This window comes from Plutella xylostella, chromosome 28 (genome assembly GCF_932276165.1).
Source record: "Plutella xylostella chromosome 28, ilPluXylo3.1, whole genome shotgun sequence".
Classification (NCBI taxonomy): domain Eukaryota; kingdom Metazoa; phylum Arthropoda; class Insecta; order Lepidoptera; family Plutellidae; genus Plutella; species Plutella xylostella.
In genome coordinates, this window is record NC_064008.1 from 6,334,237 (window position 1) to 6,351,704 (window position 17,468).

The 17,468-nt window shown below is 37.0% G+C and overlaps 1 protein-coding gene across 1 annotated transcript in view; it reads right to left on the minus strand.

Annotated features, from left to right (window-relative positions):
* Positions 1 to 17,468, minus strand: part of LOC105387658 (Down syndrome cell adhesion molecule-like protein Dscam2) — a 31,877-nt gene that overhangs the window by 7,923 nt on the left and 6,486 nt on the right. The window contains exons 3-18 of the mRNA XM_048631188.1: positions 13,174 to 13,318; positions 12,608 to 12,699; positions 11,492 to 11,646; positions 11,098 to 11,188; positions 10,466 to 10,714; positions 9,944 to 10,112; positions 7,157 to 7,292; positions 5,746 to 5,865; positions 4,008 to 4,184; positions 2,702 to 2,846; positions 2,309 to 2,457; positions 1,773 to 1,938; positions 1,280 to 1,419; positions 666 to 818; positions 190 to 280; positions 11 to 93 (exon numbers count right to left, since the gene is read on the minus strand). Coding sequence (XP_048487145.1) covers positions 11 to 93; positions 190 to 280; positions 666 to 818; positions 1,280 to 1,419; positions 1,773 to 1,938; positions 2,309 to 2,457; positions 2,702 to 2,846; positions 4,008 to 4,184; positions 5,746 to 5,865; positions 7,157 to 7,292; positions 9,944 to 10,112; positions 10,466 to 10,714; positions 11,098 to 11,188; positions 11,492 to 11,646; positions 12,608 to 12,699; positions 13,174 to 13,318 — 2,261 coding nt within the window. The remainder of the gene's footprint in view (positions 1 to 10; positions 94 to 189; positions 281 to 665; positions 819 to 1,279; positions 1,420 to 1,772; positions 1,939 to 2,308; positions 2,458 to 2,701; positions 2,847 to 4,007; positions 4,185 to 5,745; positions 5,866 to 7,156; positions 7,293 to 9,943; positions 10,113 to 10,465; positions 10,715 to 11,097; positions 11,189 to 11,491; positions 11,647 to 12,607; positions 12,700 to 13,173; positions 13,319 to 17,468) is intronic.

The window sequence follows — 17,468 nt, forward strand, 5'->3', positions numbered from 1 at the left end:
AAAAAATCACCTCCTTCTCTTGTTGTCTGGTATACGGGCAGAGAATATGGGCCATTTCCTGCTAAATTGAAAGCACTCACGGATACAGCATATCTGAAAAATATAACAAAATGGCGTTGGATATACAGTAAAAAATATTAGCGTCATGTGGCGTCATGGTATTAGCAGTCTGGCCAAATAGGTCCTTACCTCATATTTTTCAATAGATTACTAATTATCGTTTCTTGTTTCCCTTTTCTTATCATCACTTTCACAATTTTGGCTTGAGCTTCATCGATACCTGAAAAATAACAGATGAAGTTAGTTACCTTTCATGAACACTTAGTCCGAGCAGGGTGAAGAATAACAGAGCTGGTCCATGAACCTTTGCTCGAGACGTAGGCTTATCGCAAAAAGCGTCATAAGAAAGACGGTACGCTCTTTTATCAATCTAGCGACTACGGGGTTATGAACCCAGCTTATCAGAGAAACGCTTTTGGGATCGTCTTCTAGTAGCCTTATACTCGTATCTCTTAATGATGTCCACATTTCTGAAGATTCCTCGAAATACACGATCTTTCTTACCTCCACTGCGTTGAAACTAATGAAAACAGCTTCTTAATAGCCATCATATTATGCTCTAGGAGTCTGCCAAAAGTAGTTAAAAGCCCTAAAGATTCCCTTACCGGCGTCCCCCCCGCCCCTCGGCACAGTCTTCACGTGGAAGCCCAGCAGGGGCCCGTGGCGCGCGCCCCGCGGCGGCGGCAGCCACGACACGGCTAACTCGCCGGCTGCGTCTGTTTGTAGCGCGCGCACTGCCAGTGGTGGGGATGATGGGGCTGGCAGGTTAAAGATAGTTTTAATGTTAATACAGGATATGGCAAAAGTAACTTGTCCTTATGTTAGTGACAACAAAAAAGGCCAGTCGGCAAGCACAGAGAAAATCGAACGTTGACCTTTGAATCTAAAACCAATCACAATCTCTGCCGCCGGCCATCAAGGTTACTGTGCGAGCGTGACGGCACTATTGCTATATTTACTTTATTAATTAAAAAAGGCAATGCTCATTTTTCACTGCGCTTAGCGACCGTGCTTTACATTTAGACTAGGGTTTGTCACCGTGGTGGATTGGCCAGTCAGGATCAAGCTCACTTACTAAAGATTTGACATTTTAAAATGAATTTCAACGGTTGGCTGCTGCATATAAATTTGTCACTCGGAAAGGTTGCTTTGATACACCCATTTCAATTGTTGACGGTGTTATTGGACCAATTTATGAATTATCATGTTTACAGATTACCTTCTTGCTGCGAAGTGAAGAGCAGTGGCGGCGTGTAGTGGCTCAGGTCAGCCTGGTTGCCGGACGCGACCCGGGCTCGGTACTCCGTTGCCGGCTGCAAGTCACGAAGCTCAATGCTTTGACGGATTTCACTGTCTTGTCTGAAAATCACAAACAATTCACAGTCGTGATACCACTGAAGTGGACATAACCCCATGAAACAAACTAATGATCGTATTTAGGTATAATGTTTTTAATTGGGAATAAACTCTTCGTTTATTAGGTATATTGTGACCAGATCATAAGTGGATGCAGCAAATGCACGTCTGTCTAAGCCGCAAGTTGGCATTTGAACCACTAAACTTAATTGAATTGAACTGAACTCTGAAACAATAAGTAAACACATTCGAATATGTCCTTGCGTTTTAGAACTACGTGGCTTCAGTTAGATAAAACCACTGTTATTAAATAAGTATTTGAAAAACCCCACTACCAAAATAGATGACAAACAAACCTGGTAACATTAATGCTCCTTGCGGTGTCCCACACGGTAAAGTCGTTGGGGCCGTACTGCAAGCTGTAATATTGGACATGGTCTCGGATTGTGTCCCTCCATGACAACTTGACAGTTCTACTGGAGAGGGAGTCCACTTGAAGGTCCAGGGGCGGAGTTGGTGGCTCTGAGAAGAGGCAGCAAGCATAATGTTATTTATAGAAAATCCCTAAAGTTTACGGTTATAAGATTTCAAAGTAAGATTCCATGATTCTTTGCGCTTATCTGTAAAGGCAGCCTTGAGCTGTGCTAAAAATATGTTTTTGGTCTAAAACACAGTAATTATACAGTGATTCTAAAATAAGTAGGTAGGAAAAATTATCCCGGGATTCGGTACTTATAAATAAATATAAGTAAAAACGAGCCACGCGCAGAAACGTTAGCTTGTTTTGCTACGTAGTACTACAGCGTAGCTCGTAGCAATTCTCGTAGCACTTTGGTAAATCTCTTATTATTTAAAAGTCCACCAATCTATTAGTAAAATAAATTGTTCTTACCCAATATACTAAGATGTATGGTGTGCACCGACATTCCGAACGGGTTGCTCGCTCGACACTCGTAGTGCCCACCATCCCGCGTCTCCACATAGTTTATACTGATTAAACTCTTCACCCCATTGTGGGTTTGAGCTTCCGATATTGTTATCCTGAAAACATTTTTTTTTTCATTTTCAGCGCCATCTAGTTAAATAGTACGGAACTTAAATCCATCCCTCTAACAGTGAAACTTAGGAAAATTGCTAGGGGTGTACAGTGTAAGTTTATCACCTAAATGAATAGTAGCAATCTCATTATAGTGCCGGGAAATGAAGGTAGATGGCGTTGTTATAACTATATCAGAAATTACAGTCATTATAAAACTAATTTTGAATATTTTTATAATAAACATACCTAGTCGAAGTAAAATCCAGCGCTTTCCCATCCAAACTCCATTTGACCCGAATAGGGCTGTCCCCGAGCGGTTGGCAACTCAGCACCACTGGTAGTCCAACTTTAGTCGTCAAGTTCGTCGCAGAAGACTCGAAATGCACCGGCTCTAGACAGATTAGGTTAGTTACTAACGGGAATATTCCGTGTATTGCGGCTTACGAATGATGGTGGGAATAATGACGGTGAAAACGTAGCGTACAACCCTAGCTGCGGTGCATGAAATGGCACTTTAGGCTATTATTAAAGATTATATATAGTTCCTAGTATTATCTGATGGGAAATGTTTAATTTATTTTAAAGTAGAATTATTGGATATACCTTATATAATTATGTACAATCTTTGAGTCTCAAATTTATGATTGGGAAAGGGCTTTATAAAAATCACTGCGTATTTTCAAAAGTAATCAGTGATTCTTTTAGATATTTACTGTATACAATGGTCTCTAATAATAAAATTTAAATAAAATTAGCAAACTCAATGATAATATAACTGAAACAAAAGTCTGAAAATCTCCAAACAAAAGCAAGAAAGTTCCAAAAAACAATAAAGATGATTTCAAAATTTCCAATCAAACGAAAACTTTTATCAAAACTCAATTTCCATCATTATTTACTGTGTTCCCAAAGATAAGGCGAGTTACAGGCGACCCTTTCACAATTTGCGTTTCCCAATAATTTGATTTAGGTGAAGTCTTTCACCGAATTAACATTGCCAACTGAGATAAGTCAGTTACAGAGACTACAGGCCATCTTTAGCATAACAAAGGCCTTATCTAGTTTGGTTGGGCTCAATCACACTGTCTTTGAAAGTTTCAAGCTGAAGGCTGACAAATTGAAGTTGCCGACATTTTGTGAGTCCCCAGGGCGTGCTAGATATAAGTTGGTGGGTTAGTTGTGCGATAGCAGTGATGGCTATTGTTATAATGGTTGAAAATAATATATTATTATTATGTTAGTAGGTGAATCGTGTTATGCTATCAAAATAGGTAGGTATATCCTGTTTTTTTTAATTAATTTGCGAAATACACTATTTTTATAGAAAACTATATGCAACATATTTATCGATTTTGTCCAAAGGTTTTGTTTTATATACCCGATGTGTTTATGAAGGTATAATGTACACTTGTGCATACATATTCATTTTTGTGCACCCAATTATATTTATAATATATGATATAATTTAATTTTAAATTTAAAATATATGTTTTTAGAACCACTTTACTCAAGGACATTATAAGCACTACTAGAAAAAACCAGGCATACTTACTATTAACACTAATCCACACATTCATATTCAACGCTTCTCCCACACCGTTCTCCACATTGCACGCGTACATTCCTTCATCAGTCAGGGTGACCACCTCAATGATGAGGGTTCCGTTGGACATGCTCATGACGCCGCCACCAGCCAGGTCGAGGACTGGGCGCCAAATGCCGAGGGTTGCTGGAATATATAAAAGAGAGAGCCTTTGAAATGTACAGACAGTGAAAGAGATGAGAGAGAGAGAGAGAGAGTATTTAACAGCTGTAACACTTACTTATGGATGCAATAAAAGATTGAGTATTGGGTGTATGTAGTAAGGCCCGGTTTTTTGATCCGTGTTCAATTTTAACCATTAAAGTCACGTATGACATCTGCATACGAATTTCGTTGGTTTTTAGCTAATGGTAGCCATTTGTGACCAATGGTTGAGTTAACTAGGGGTCAAAAAACTGGCCCTAAGTAGTAACAAAGGGACATAATTACTTCTCTAACGAGAAGGTAGTAACTACTAGTAACGGAGATGGCACAGATAATTATATCTTTTACCTTACAGTATCTGTTGGCAGCGCTCATAATTTATCACCATAATAGCGAGCAATTTAAAAGTTCCACTAACAATCATTATGGGGTGGTAATTGAAAATTTGAACTAAATCTTTAGTTTTTAGTTGGTAATATTCTGATAGCAATTAAATATTGCTTAATATTTCAAACGTCATTAAGCTCGTTAGTTTCCGTGTAAGGAGCTTTTTTTACTGACACTGGAGCTGTTTCATTGCTCATTCGTGAGTGTATTATGATATTTTTGTAAATATGGGAAGACTATTCTCTATGATATTCTAAATCTATTCAAATAATTTTATGTAATATATAGACACACGAACACAGAGCTGAAGCCGGATTTAAATAAGGTTATTCTGGCATTACTTCCATCATATTATGGACATTTATATTAGAATTCCTCAACGCGGGATTATACAGCGTTTTACTACCTACGTAGCGAAGCTTTGAGCAGATTATTATGAAATATCTTTTTGATTATTATTGGAATAATAATCCTATTATAACAATATTGAGTAACGGGAAATGTAATCATAAAAATGGTGCCTCAAAATCTGCGATGGAAAAATTAATAATGTGTAATATACAGGGTGTTTCAAAGTGAGAAATAGAAAGCTGAATAAAAACTTTAAAAAGGTCTATATATTTTTTCTTTTATTGGTCACGTCACTTTTTAGTACAGAGGACTTTTTTTTTTCACGATTTGACAATCGTTGTTCAGATTTACCAGTTGTGTCGGCCTCTTTTGGCTTATCCTTTCTGTTCCATCCTGTTTATTTTTACACTCGCGGGAAGGAATTTTATTTCATAATCTCATAAGATTTCGCTCGTCGTCAAATTGATTTATCACAACTCAATGAGCTATCGATTTTCTTAAGATAATTTTGCCAGAGAATCACCTTAGGGAAAAACCTCAGATATGAATATAAGGTTTTTCACGTAAAGCTACCTGAAGTTTTTTCGGTCTACCTGAAATGCGTAAGATAGTCCGAAACGCTTACTTATTTTTTCTATGAAGGCCCATATTTTTAAACACAATACGGGTAGTAGTAGGTATAACGATGATGAATGTCTAAGTAATGATTGTGTTTTGTTTCATTGCGGTTCGATTACAGTACTCATAAATACAAATAAAAACTTCTAATAAACAAAAATCACGGAAAATATTTTTTTAAACTTACCATCTCTTTTCATCCAATGTATTTGTGGTGTCGGATACCCGTTGGCGTTACAATACACCACTCCTCTCTGTCCAAGCAGCAAAGATGTGTTCTTTGGTTCTTCGACCCATTTAGGGGCCACTGTGAAAAAAGTATTAAGGAGTTGTATAAAGGAACTTTAAGAAAATGCGACCTTAAATATATTTCTGTCTTGCTTTGACAATATATGGATAGCAAGAAACAGACATAGATTTAATGACTTCTGCAACTCGGTGTAAGTAAGATATTTTAATGAAACGAAGAAGGTCATTATTTGAAATGTCGACGAGAGCTGTCAAAAAGACAATAAATTATTTACGTTTGAAACTCAAAGTTTCAATCATTTATCATGAGAGAACTGTTGTCTTTGAAAATTGAAGGGATATTTACAAGAACATCGGAACTGAGTGCCAATTTCTCCATAGTCGGTTAGAGCATAACCAGGTATTAGTGGTTGACTTTTGACACATCTGTCAAGAGTTTTATATGGAGATGACGTATAATTGATGAACCAATCCCTGCTCGGTTAGATAACAGACTATGGAGAAATTGGGGCTAAATTTCGGACGCGTGTCATTTTACAGGAACCATCTGACACGTCTGAAATCCCCCTGTTTCACAATGTCTGCATAATGGCTACCGCTGTGTGCCCGCAAGTGTTCTTTTCATACAAGTATTTATTGTAATGCGTGGAATATGCACGCGGCGGGTCGCGGGAAAATGGCGCGCAATCCGGATGCGTGTACAAATATCTGTACGACATTAAAAACACCTTAACACAGAGAGAGACAGCATGTCTTTTATCCCTCAGGTAGTCATTATGCAGAAACAGGCCCTAAAACTCACCATTAATATACAGTTGGTTGGTGGCCGCAGTGCTCCAGAGACACTCGCTTTATGATCAGCACCGAGAACAGGTCCGCACTACCCCCCTTTCGGCCAGTATTTTAGTGTAAAGCCTACATGTAGCATGTTATATATAAGCCCGAAAATGAAATCAGAATTTCAAAAATCGCAACATGATGTAGGTTTCGGCTTAGTATACTTAACGTTTTTGCAATGCCCTGTATATTTTTATCCGGTATCAGCAGGTGTTAGCAATTCTTAAGATGCATACAGACCGGCCCAACGAAGGCTAACGAACGGGTTTCGTTGGCCTTCGTTGCTGCAATGTGCCCTGTATTATGTATGATAAATATCCATCGTTGGGATAACCGTTGGCGTTCGTTGGCCTGGTCTGTACGCAACTTTAGAGTCTACTTTTAAATAAAGAAATTAACCTTGTGACAGCTCTAAAATTAGAATTTCTGCCTTCAGAATCGCTATCATTATTCAAACATTGTGAAACAGTGGAATTTTGGTGTGACATTGTGAAACAGGCCCTAAAACTCACCATTGATATACAGCTCCGAGCTCTGGTTGACCTTCCCCACGTGGTTGGTGGCCACGCACGTGTACTGGCCGCAGTGCTCCAGAGACACTCGCTTTATGATCAGCACCGAGAACAGGTCCGCACTACGCTCCGTCACCTGAGGGGTTAAGGAAGGAAGCTTTTGAACAGGTCGACACTACGCTTGGTCATCTGAGGGGTTAATAAGGAAAGTTTTTGAAGGAATTGTTGATGGATGGCTGGTGAAGATGAGGTCAAAAAGGAAGGAAGATAAAAATTTTTTTTACAGAAATAGATAGATAGATAGAATATTCTTAATTTATATACACACATAAAAATAACTTACATAACTTAAATACTAACACATATGTACAAAAATGGCGGTCTTATCGCTTAAAGCAACTTTTTCAAGACAACCTTAGGGTGGAAGGATAGGTATTTATGATCAAAAAAGGGGTCAGGTGTACTAAAGAATGCTAAAGGAACAGCATTATTTTAAGAAAATAGTATAAGTGGAAAACAAGAATACAATAAAAAATCTACAGTTTGCTATTGAAAATTACACATTTATTATTAAACTAGCCCGATTTATATGAAACAAGGATAATGTCAATTAAGTTACCGCATTAACTATAAAAATATATAACATTATAACACACAGATAAACTGAGAGACCAGTAGAACTTATAACACTACCGTGTTAGATCAGGTGTTCAAAACCGTGTAAATAATGTACTACATGAATATGACGCAATCGGACAAATACGTAGTAAAGCTGCACTCGAACTTAATCAGGTCACGCGCTAGAATATTACTGACGCAGCGCTGATTATACAGGGTGTTGCAAAAAGGGTAGGGTATGGAAAGCCGAAAGGGGGTGACTCGGGGAGTCATTTTGAACAACTTTTGTTTCATAACGTTTGAAAAAAATCGAGTTTTTATTTTAGTCCATAACTTTGTTGATCACGTATTTTTTGACTTTTAGATTATTTTTTTCGCAAATTTCGAAAAATCTTATATTCTACCTACAGAAAGTTAACAAGACATTAACATAACATACCTACCTAACAGTCTAAAATTCAGAATCAGTACCTACCTACGTCATAATTTATATACTTACTAACTCATCAGACAGAAGACAACACTATACGCATCAAAAATATAACACCCCTTATCCCGCCCAGAGTATAAAGCAGTGTTTAATACAGTGACAACTTTAATCGGGTCACGCGCGAAAATTACTCGAATTGCACTGATTGTAGCCCGCCAGCCGTGTTCACACAGGAGCGTTAATTATATTAATTATAGTAAAATTCTTTATGAGTCAAATTAAACCTTTGAACCTTAAAATTGGCGTGAAATTAAAAAATAAGTAGGTATTTATTGTTAAAAACAGACGCCTTCTTTTATTTCATTTTGTGATTAACAGAAATGTTGGTGACATTTTATTTCTGCACATTAGTAAATAGTAATGCGCTTTTTTCATTGACACACTACTTTGTCAAAAAAAAATAATTAAATAGACTGCATATGAAAGTATTCATTCATTTTTCTAAATTCGTCCCAATGTGAATAAACCCTTACATTTTAGTCAGAGGTAGGTAGTTCAGTGTGTGAGCTCGTTCCATCACGTTTCCGGACGCTTCATCGGTGCTTGTTTTTGATAGAGTTTAGTTTTAGTTCGTATACAGGGTCATAGAGATGATTCTGTCAGAAATACATAATGTTTCTGGTATTGTAAGTGAAACTGGGGTGAGTAATGAGTATATAGGGGGGTAATTCTAATAAAGTTTTTTTAAACGACTTTAGGCTTATTAATATCAACTTAATCTTACTTTCTCAACAGCCTGTAAGTGTATGAAGCTAAATAAAAAATCATTTAACAAAACACTGAAGGCAAGAAAGAAAAAGAAGAACCTGCAATCAAATAACGTAACGAATTTTTAAAAACCCCCGACATTGAACACTAACTGTACTACCATAAAAAATTGCTAACTAAACTTTAAAAATTGTTTAACAAATGTTTAAAACGAAATTTGACAGATTTCTAAAATTTTAAAAGGTGTTAAGCATTGTCTATGTTTTTGTGGTAAAGCCCTAAAAGTCGTACAACTTTTGAACTGCTCAGCCGATTTTCTGGAAATATGTCTGAAACACTCGAGGTAACATTATCTTTATGTAATAAAAATCGGTACAACAGTTTAGGAGCTACGCTACCACAGACAGATCCACATACACTTAGACACCCCTCTTTGACGGGGGTTCAATACCTACCTTCAAATTGGCAGGAATCTTCTTCCCATCTTTCAACCAAGAGAAGTAGATCGGGGGATCCCCGCTGACGATGTTGCAAGTGATCTGCACAATCTGTCCCTCCTTCAACCCCGTCCCGACCCTCAGCTCATCCAGTTCTGGCGCTTCCACTACTTTCAAATGATCTGAATCTCTCAGATCCTTACAAATTACGTCAGATTTGACCAGTGCCCCAGTTTCACCATAGTCTGATAGATCATTAACACCCTGTTACATATAAAATTCTTGACAGATGTGTCAAAAGTCAACAACTGATCCCTTGTTATGATCTGACAGAGTATGGTGAAACTGGGGCTAAAGGATTGTTAATCGCTAATGTTTGGTGATCGTAACCCCGCTGGTTCTTCTCTTTTTTCTTTCTTGCCTTCAGTGTCCGTGGATGCTAGCATAGTTTTTCAGACCAGGTTTTAATTTTGTGTGTGAAGTTGTGGTGAAAATTTGAACCATTGCAAGAATAATAAAATAAAAAAATCATACCTTCAAATTGGCAGGAATCTTCTTCCCATCCTTCAGCCAAGAGAAGTAGATCGGGGGGTCCCCGCTGACGATGTTGCACGTGATCTGCACAATCTGTCCCTCCTTCAGCCCAGTCCCGACCCTCAGTTCATCCAGTTCTGGCGCTTCCACTACTTGAATTTCAAATGATCTGAAAACAGCGGTTGTATAAAGGAACGATAACATTTGATCTCATTCGCGGGAGGTCGGTTTTTGTTTTTTAGTGAGTTTTTTGGGATGATTGGTGCTTTTTGGAGTGGAGTCGCTGTGTTTAAGAACGAAAAAGCTTAGATAAATAATATACGGACAAGATGGTGTACCAATGAAAAGTCACGAATCTTGTTACCGGGTCAATTGGAAATAAGAGCTTAAATTAATAAAAAATAAGGTAATGGTAGAAGTGGAGTGTTCTTTGTCCAGATGTTTCTCTAAATACCTTGTTGAAATTATATTGTTTCCATAATAAGGGAATAGAAATATGCATAATAACGCATTGTTTCATACCTTCTAGCCATTTCTCCCGAAGGACTGAACACAATACAAGTGTACGTTGCCCCATTTTCTTCCTTCAAAACCCTAGGTATATTCAGCACTCCTTCTTCATCATTGTTGTCATAAACTTGACGTTTCCTTCGTTTTCTTCTGGTGGTTTTGTAGGTTTTTATACCTTGTTTCGATAGTCTTTTGTAGCGAGTGTGTTGCGGTAAGTTTGAGCTGACGATTCTTTTGCCCTTGTGCTCCCATTCTAGTTTGCTGAAAAGCGGGATTAATGTAATTATGACTTTAAACTGTACAGCTATTGTATAATGTTACAGTGGTTCTATACATATAGGGACCCTATCGCAAAGCCAAATAGAAGTAATTAGTGTCATTTTTTACATTTTGAATATGGAATCATTGGCAAATCAACTTCGCGATAAGTAGTTACAAAGATCTCTAAATACCACTCGAGATTGGAGAAGATGCCAAAATTTATTAATTACAAAATATTGCAGTGTAAAATAATTATAGGTACTGTTACAAATTTAAACAGCTATCATATATTTAGCTTCGTAAAAACATAATGGAACCTGAAATATAGCCAACTACTTTAACTTAAATTTAAATGTAGCGATAAGTATTTACGAGTATGTTACCTGATTGGGTATCCGTAATATGGACATCTAAGTTTCAAAGGATCACCACTTTGCACCTTTATGGGAGGAATATTTCTTATGTAGGGAGGACCTGTAAAAAATACATAGTATTTACAAAATTATAAACACAACACACAACTAATAATATTATTATATGGACTGGGAAAACCAGTAGGGTCCTAAAATGTCAGACAGGGCTACACACACTACACAGGTTCGTTATCGATATCGATAAACTCGTTTAATGATCGTATGATGCGTTCCACCAATCCAAGCTCCGTATTTATGGTCAATCGCCGTATAGTGACATGTATCTACATCGATAACGAACCCGTGTAGCGGCGGCAGAAGAACATTACGGTCTAATGATAATGACAATAATGAAGAAACATACCATAAACATCAATCCTCGCCGCGTGGGCCACTACACCCTCGCCTTCCATCGCGGTACAGGAGTACAGGCCTCCGTCCTCCACCCTCACTCGAGTGATGTTGAGGTGAGCCATCACACCGACACCTGAAGGTGACATCATTTGGCCTAGAGTGTACCTGGAATATGAGATTTAAACTTAGTTATACACACCGTAGTAGGTACTATTAATCCGGCTTTTTGACGTTCGTTAATATCTGCGGCCGCGGCACGAGTCTTTTATCGACTAAACTCTTTTAATGCGGGTTTCTCCAATTACAAAATAAATACAAAGATAAACCAGTGCGTCCTACTCCTAACCATAGTTAAATGCAAATCGTCGACTGGTTCACCGGTTAAAAGTAAGCATCCACCTTTTGGCATCGAGCGCAACGGATGCATCGCATTCAGTATTATTTGTATACTCCATACGTTTATGAAAATCCGTTTAGTCCGATATGTACGATAGGTGAACGCTTACCTTTAAATTCACTCAGCGGGCAATGGAAAAGCTTGACTTGGGGTGCCTCTGACGGATCGCATCAGAAATGAGTAAATTCATCAGACAACATGCCACGATTGTATTTTATAAGAGAAAATCAACAAAAGCAAAATCTTTTCATAACAACATTGGTTTGATTCACTTACAATATCGGAGAAGTTCTGTTTCGATTACGTAAATTGATTTAACAATCAGCTTTTGTTTACGAATTGTAAATATTTACAATAGAATTTAATCATAAATTTCAATATTGTAGTTCGTTTAATGGTTAGTTCATCTCTCTTTATTAACTGAGTTTAAAAAAAGGAGGAGCTTCGCTCAATTAAGTTATCTACTACGCCAGTTATAATTTAATTTAGATGATTCTTTAAAGGGTTTACACACGCACACATTTATAGGTATAGTATACCTAAGTAATTTCAAAGGTAGTTGAATTCTTTTTTATATGTATTTATTGATGCAGATTTTTCATGTGGTGATAAACATAATCTTAACTATTTTCATGTATTTTCCTCACAAAAATTCATACAATACACAGATGACGTCATAGTAATTCATAGAATTTCCTTTCCTGGTTATTTTTTCTTTCTGCCACTCACCTTTGATCTGTATTCGAAGAGATGGCCACTCCGTCCCTCTCCCACACAAACCGCGGCGGTCGATCGGCAGTAGACGTGCATTGCAAACTTATCTGTAATGAAACAGTTTTACAGTACATAATCACTCTACACCATTAGGTATTATTTGTATAGAAATTGACGCAAGTGCGTACACTTCATCGGCATTGCCGACGCCATTTCTACATACATCTATGGTAATCGTTTGGTGCGATACGTAGGAGCAGAGAAACCTGACCCCCCTCAGAAGCATTGTTACTATGAGAGGGGGGTCAGTTTTCTCTGCACCTGACCGTGCAATAGGTGTACACTTACCTTTAGTTTTCACTGCTAGAACAGTAGCAAAAGCTTCTAATATGCCCTCCAATAATTATCTGTCTTTCACTTTATGATTTAGGTATTTATTACTAGGCAAGGCCAGTGTTACATTAGAAAAGTGTACCAAACTGAATGAGTGTGACACAGAACCTTGAAACTTGGCGTCCTATACCCTGTAGTGTGTTGACATAGGTTTATGATGATGATGATGAATAGAAATAACAACTTACATCTTCACCAGGAGACACCAACTTCTCGTTGAAGTGTTGCGTGATAATAAGATTGGACGACGCAGCGTTTCTTTTATGACGATTGTTGTAGGTGAAGGTGTTTTTCTGTGTTTTTCTCTTTTCAAACTTGATAAACGATGCTGACCTGTGAAAGAATGCTAAGTTATTAAAATCTTGAACATAAAGGATGTTGCAAAACGGATATACTAAGCTGAAAGCTACATGTGTAGCATGATAAATATCTAAAAAATATATATGTTCTGTTTTCGATTTTGATAATCTGATTTCATTTTTTGGCTTAGATACATCATGCTGCACATGTAAGTTTCGGCTAAGTAGCCTTTTGCAACACCATTACACCCTGTATGTATAAAATAAACACTATGTTTATTTATTTCGCGATGATTCAAACTCGCGGGCAATGAAAAAGTTCCATACTCTGACATATTTTTATGCAACGCCAATGGCAGGTGGAACTTTTTCATTGCTCGTGAGTGTAGTTTTGCAAAATGATCACACGACCAACACTTTACAATAATTATGGATCATAATACAATATTAAATGGCAAAATAACTGTTAAAACCTAAACCAAGTCGGGGTTTTATTTCTACGCGAATCTTTTATACCCTTCTTTTTTAATTTTACTTGCAAATACATCTTTTTTCATTACAGCCACCGCAAAGATTAAATAAAGTGACAGCCTAGAAGCGCCACTTTATTTTAATGAAACCCGAGTCACAAGGGAATCTTGGTACTCAACGACATTATTAATGCTACAAATTATACCTGACAAAGTGGTTAAGAAAATGAAATTAATTTTACACCCATTTTGTCATTTTGATTGCTTATTTATTTTGTGTTTTGGCAAGATATTATTTGAGTCGTTCAAGATATTCTTTAAGTTAAAGTTTTTTAGGCACGCTTGGACGTTGATTGGTCGAGTACATAATACTCTTACGTGGTATGTAGCTCTCTAGAGGTATTATAGCATGTCGTTGACAATTTGTTCGACAATAGCTGGACTAGATTTTTTCTCCGTAGTGTAAGGATTTTAATAGCCAGTCTGATTAACGTAAGTTGCTAACTGCCCCTCTGCACGGGTCTATTATCGAGACGTCGATAAACACGTTTAATGCGCGTACCACTAATCACAGCAGCTTATGACGAATCGCGATATAGTGACGTTTATCCACGTCGATAACGAACCCATGCAGCGACAGCAGGGTACGCCGGACGTACCCTTGTAAGATACACGTCACACATGCTTGCACAATGGTTTACAATGTGTGCATCAACGGTCAATGATATGGAAACCTATGTACAGTAAGCAAATTCTCCATTGTTTCACATTTCTGAAGCAAAACCACCAAAATGTGCAGAGCGTTTCATTGTATGTCCATTCCATATGGCATAACTTGACTTTAGTACAGTAGAAAATGCTACAATACTACAACTTTTTTAAATTTTAAAAGAAAAACTACACCACTCATAAAACATTGATTAATATAAAGGTCAGTTTTGTAAAATCATACCATCTACGGCTTTTCTATGAGGTTCTATGGTTATACTCGAAAAAGTCGGCAACCCATGGGAGCAAACACTAGGCATGTTAAAACAACATACATACACGGCAAGTTAAATAAAGGCTTTTACTTGACAAGAGCTCCATTCAAGATGCTCTAACCACTTGAGACAAGTGAGATAGCTACTCCTGACATCCTCCACAGAACAACCCTCGATCACACTCGAACCCAGGAAGCAATATTTTGATACCCCTCCACTATAAAAGTTGGTCGAAATCTTCGTAAGAAGACTCGTAAACGAGGGGGAAATTTATAGTTTCTGGATTCCCGGTCGGAAACAATGTTGGTATTATGAAGCAAAAGTTAATCTAGGTATAGTGGGTGTTTAACGTGATTTTTGAGACATGATACATGGACGTTGTATGTGCGTTAGCGACTGCTGCATTGATTGACGGTCGAATGGCGTAGTGGTTAGTGACCCTGACTGCTATGCCGAAGGTCCCGGGTTCGATTACCGGCTGGGGCAGATATTTGTTTAAAGACAGATATTTAATAATATGTATCTATCTATGTATTTGTGTAGATATATCAACTGTCCGATACACATCACAGGCTCTGCCTAGTTTGGGGTTGGATGGCCGTGGCCGTATGTGAGATGTCCCCACATTATTATTATTATTATGTTGTTGTATTTCCATCTCGGGACCATGGTTTCCCGGGCATTGGGAAGGCGTGCATGGGGCTGAAGCCAATATTAATTTTATATTGAGCGGTGACGCTCCGTCGCCGTGTGTCTATTTTATTGTTAAGATTTATATATTATTTTTAGCGACGGAGCGTTATTGCAAATTTTAATTTTTTAATTTTAATTTAATTTTCTTTATTTGGAAAACAAACAGCTTATACTATTACATATTATAAATTAACATAAGGTTTACACACAAGCCAATAAAGTTTTCACACCTATATTTTTACTAAATACTCAGAACATCACTGAACTGCTTAAGATGCATAAAGTTAAGAAGTTAACAATCAACAATAGGTATAATTAGGTACTTATATAATAATTATATAATTAGGTATATTACCCATGTACTATGTATTTATATGATAAGTTACTTACAGACAAATCTACTACTACGCTATTTTTAAGTTAGAAATAATTTTTTTCTTAAAATTAATGAGTTTTTCGCTAAATATATCAGTTATATGATGTGATTTATTGTAACTTTCGCAAGCTCTTATAGCGAAGCGGTTTTTAGTATAGTTACTACTACAGTTTTTAATAACAAAGGTCTTTGGATGGCGAGAGTTGCCTTTACAGTACAAAGCCATTTTACCAAGTAGGTATGGACTGTCAATATGGTTGTTGATAATTTTGTGCAAAAACATCTGGTCTCTCATGTCACGGCGGGTTTCAAGTGAAAGAAAAGAGTTGGTATCGAAATTTTTAAATTTGTATTTTAAACGTTTAATGAATTTATTTTGTATTCTTTCAATATTGTATATGTGATTTTGGTATTGAGGGTTCCATACCGTCGATGCATATTCAAGTATGGACCTAACAAAAGAGTTAAAAAGCAAGATAAGAGTGGTGGGGCTTTTAAAATCTTTACTCTGTCTAAAAATAAAACCCAGCATCTTATATGCTTTTGCTGTAATTATATCGTAGTGTCTCCGGAACGATAATTCACTATCGAGGTGGACTCCCAGGTCCCTCACCTCGGTTACCCTTCTTAAACTTATATCTTGAAAATTATAGTCATATAAAATTTTGTTTTTTTTTCTTGTGAAAGATATGACACAACACTTATCGATATTAAGTTTAACTTTATTTTTATTGCAATACTGTATTAAATTATTTAAATCTGCTTGTAAGTTATGACAATCGTCTAAAGAACTCACCTTCATAAATATTTTCGTGTCGTCAGCGTATAATAAAGAGTCGGAATTATTTAAAATATTAGTTACATCATTGATAAAAATATTGAAGAGAAGGGGGCCCAAGTGAGAGCCCTGGGGGACACCAGAAGAAATAGGGATAAAAGATGATAAGTATCCCTTAAAAGAAACTGCTTGCGACCTGTTCCTTAAGTAAGAATCTAGCCATCTCAGTAGGTTGCCGTGTATACCAAATAAATCGAGTTTTTTAACTAATATATTATGGGGAATTTTATCAAAAGCTTTTGAATAATCGGTATACACGGCATCCACCTGAAATCCGTTATCCATAGCATCCAATAAAATATCTATGTATTCACACAAATTTGATTCTGTTGATTTCTGATTGATGAAACCATGTTGAGAATTTATCAGGTACGGTCTAACTGAAGGAAACATAACGTCGTATATAATTTTTTCGAATAATTTTGGAATAACATTAAGCTTAGATATACCTCTATAGTTGTTAGCATTATGCTTATCACCGCCACCCTTGTAAATGGGAGTAACAAGAGACTGTTTCCACTTAATTGGAACTATACAGGTCTCTAAAGACATCCTGAATAAGACCGTGATTGGAATTGCGAGTTCTTTATGACAGCGTCTTAGAAACAGGGGATGAAGACCATCTGGGCCACATCCCTTAGAAGTATCTAGTTTTTTTAAATATTTTTCTACTGTATCAAAATTTATAGCTACAGTGCATAGTAATGTTGTGTTATTATAGTTACCTTCATAATCATCTAAATCGTTTACAGTGGATTCTTTTTCAAAAACTGAGTGGAAAAATTTGTTAAAAATATTTGCTATTGATTGACCGTCCGAACCAA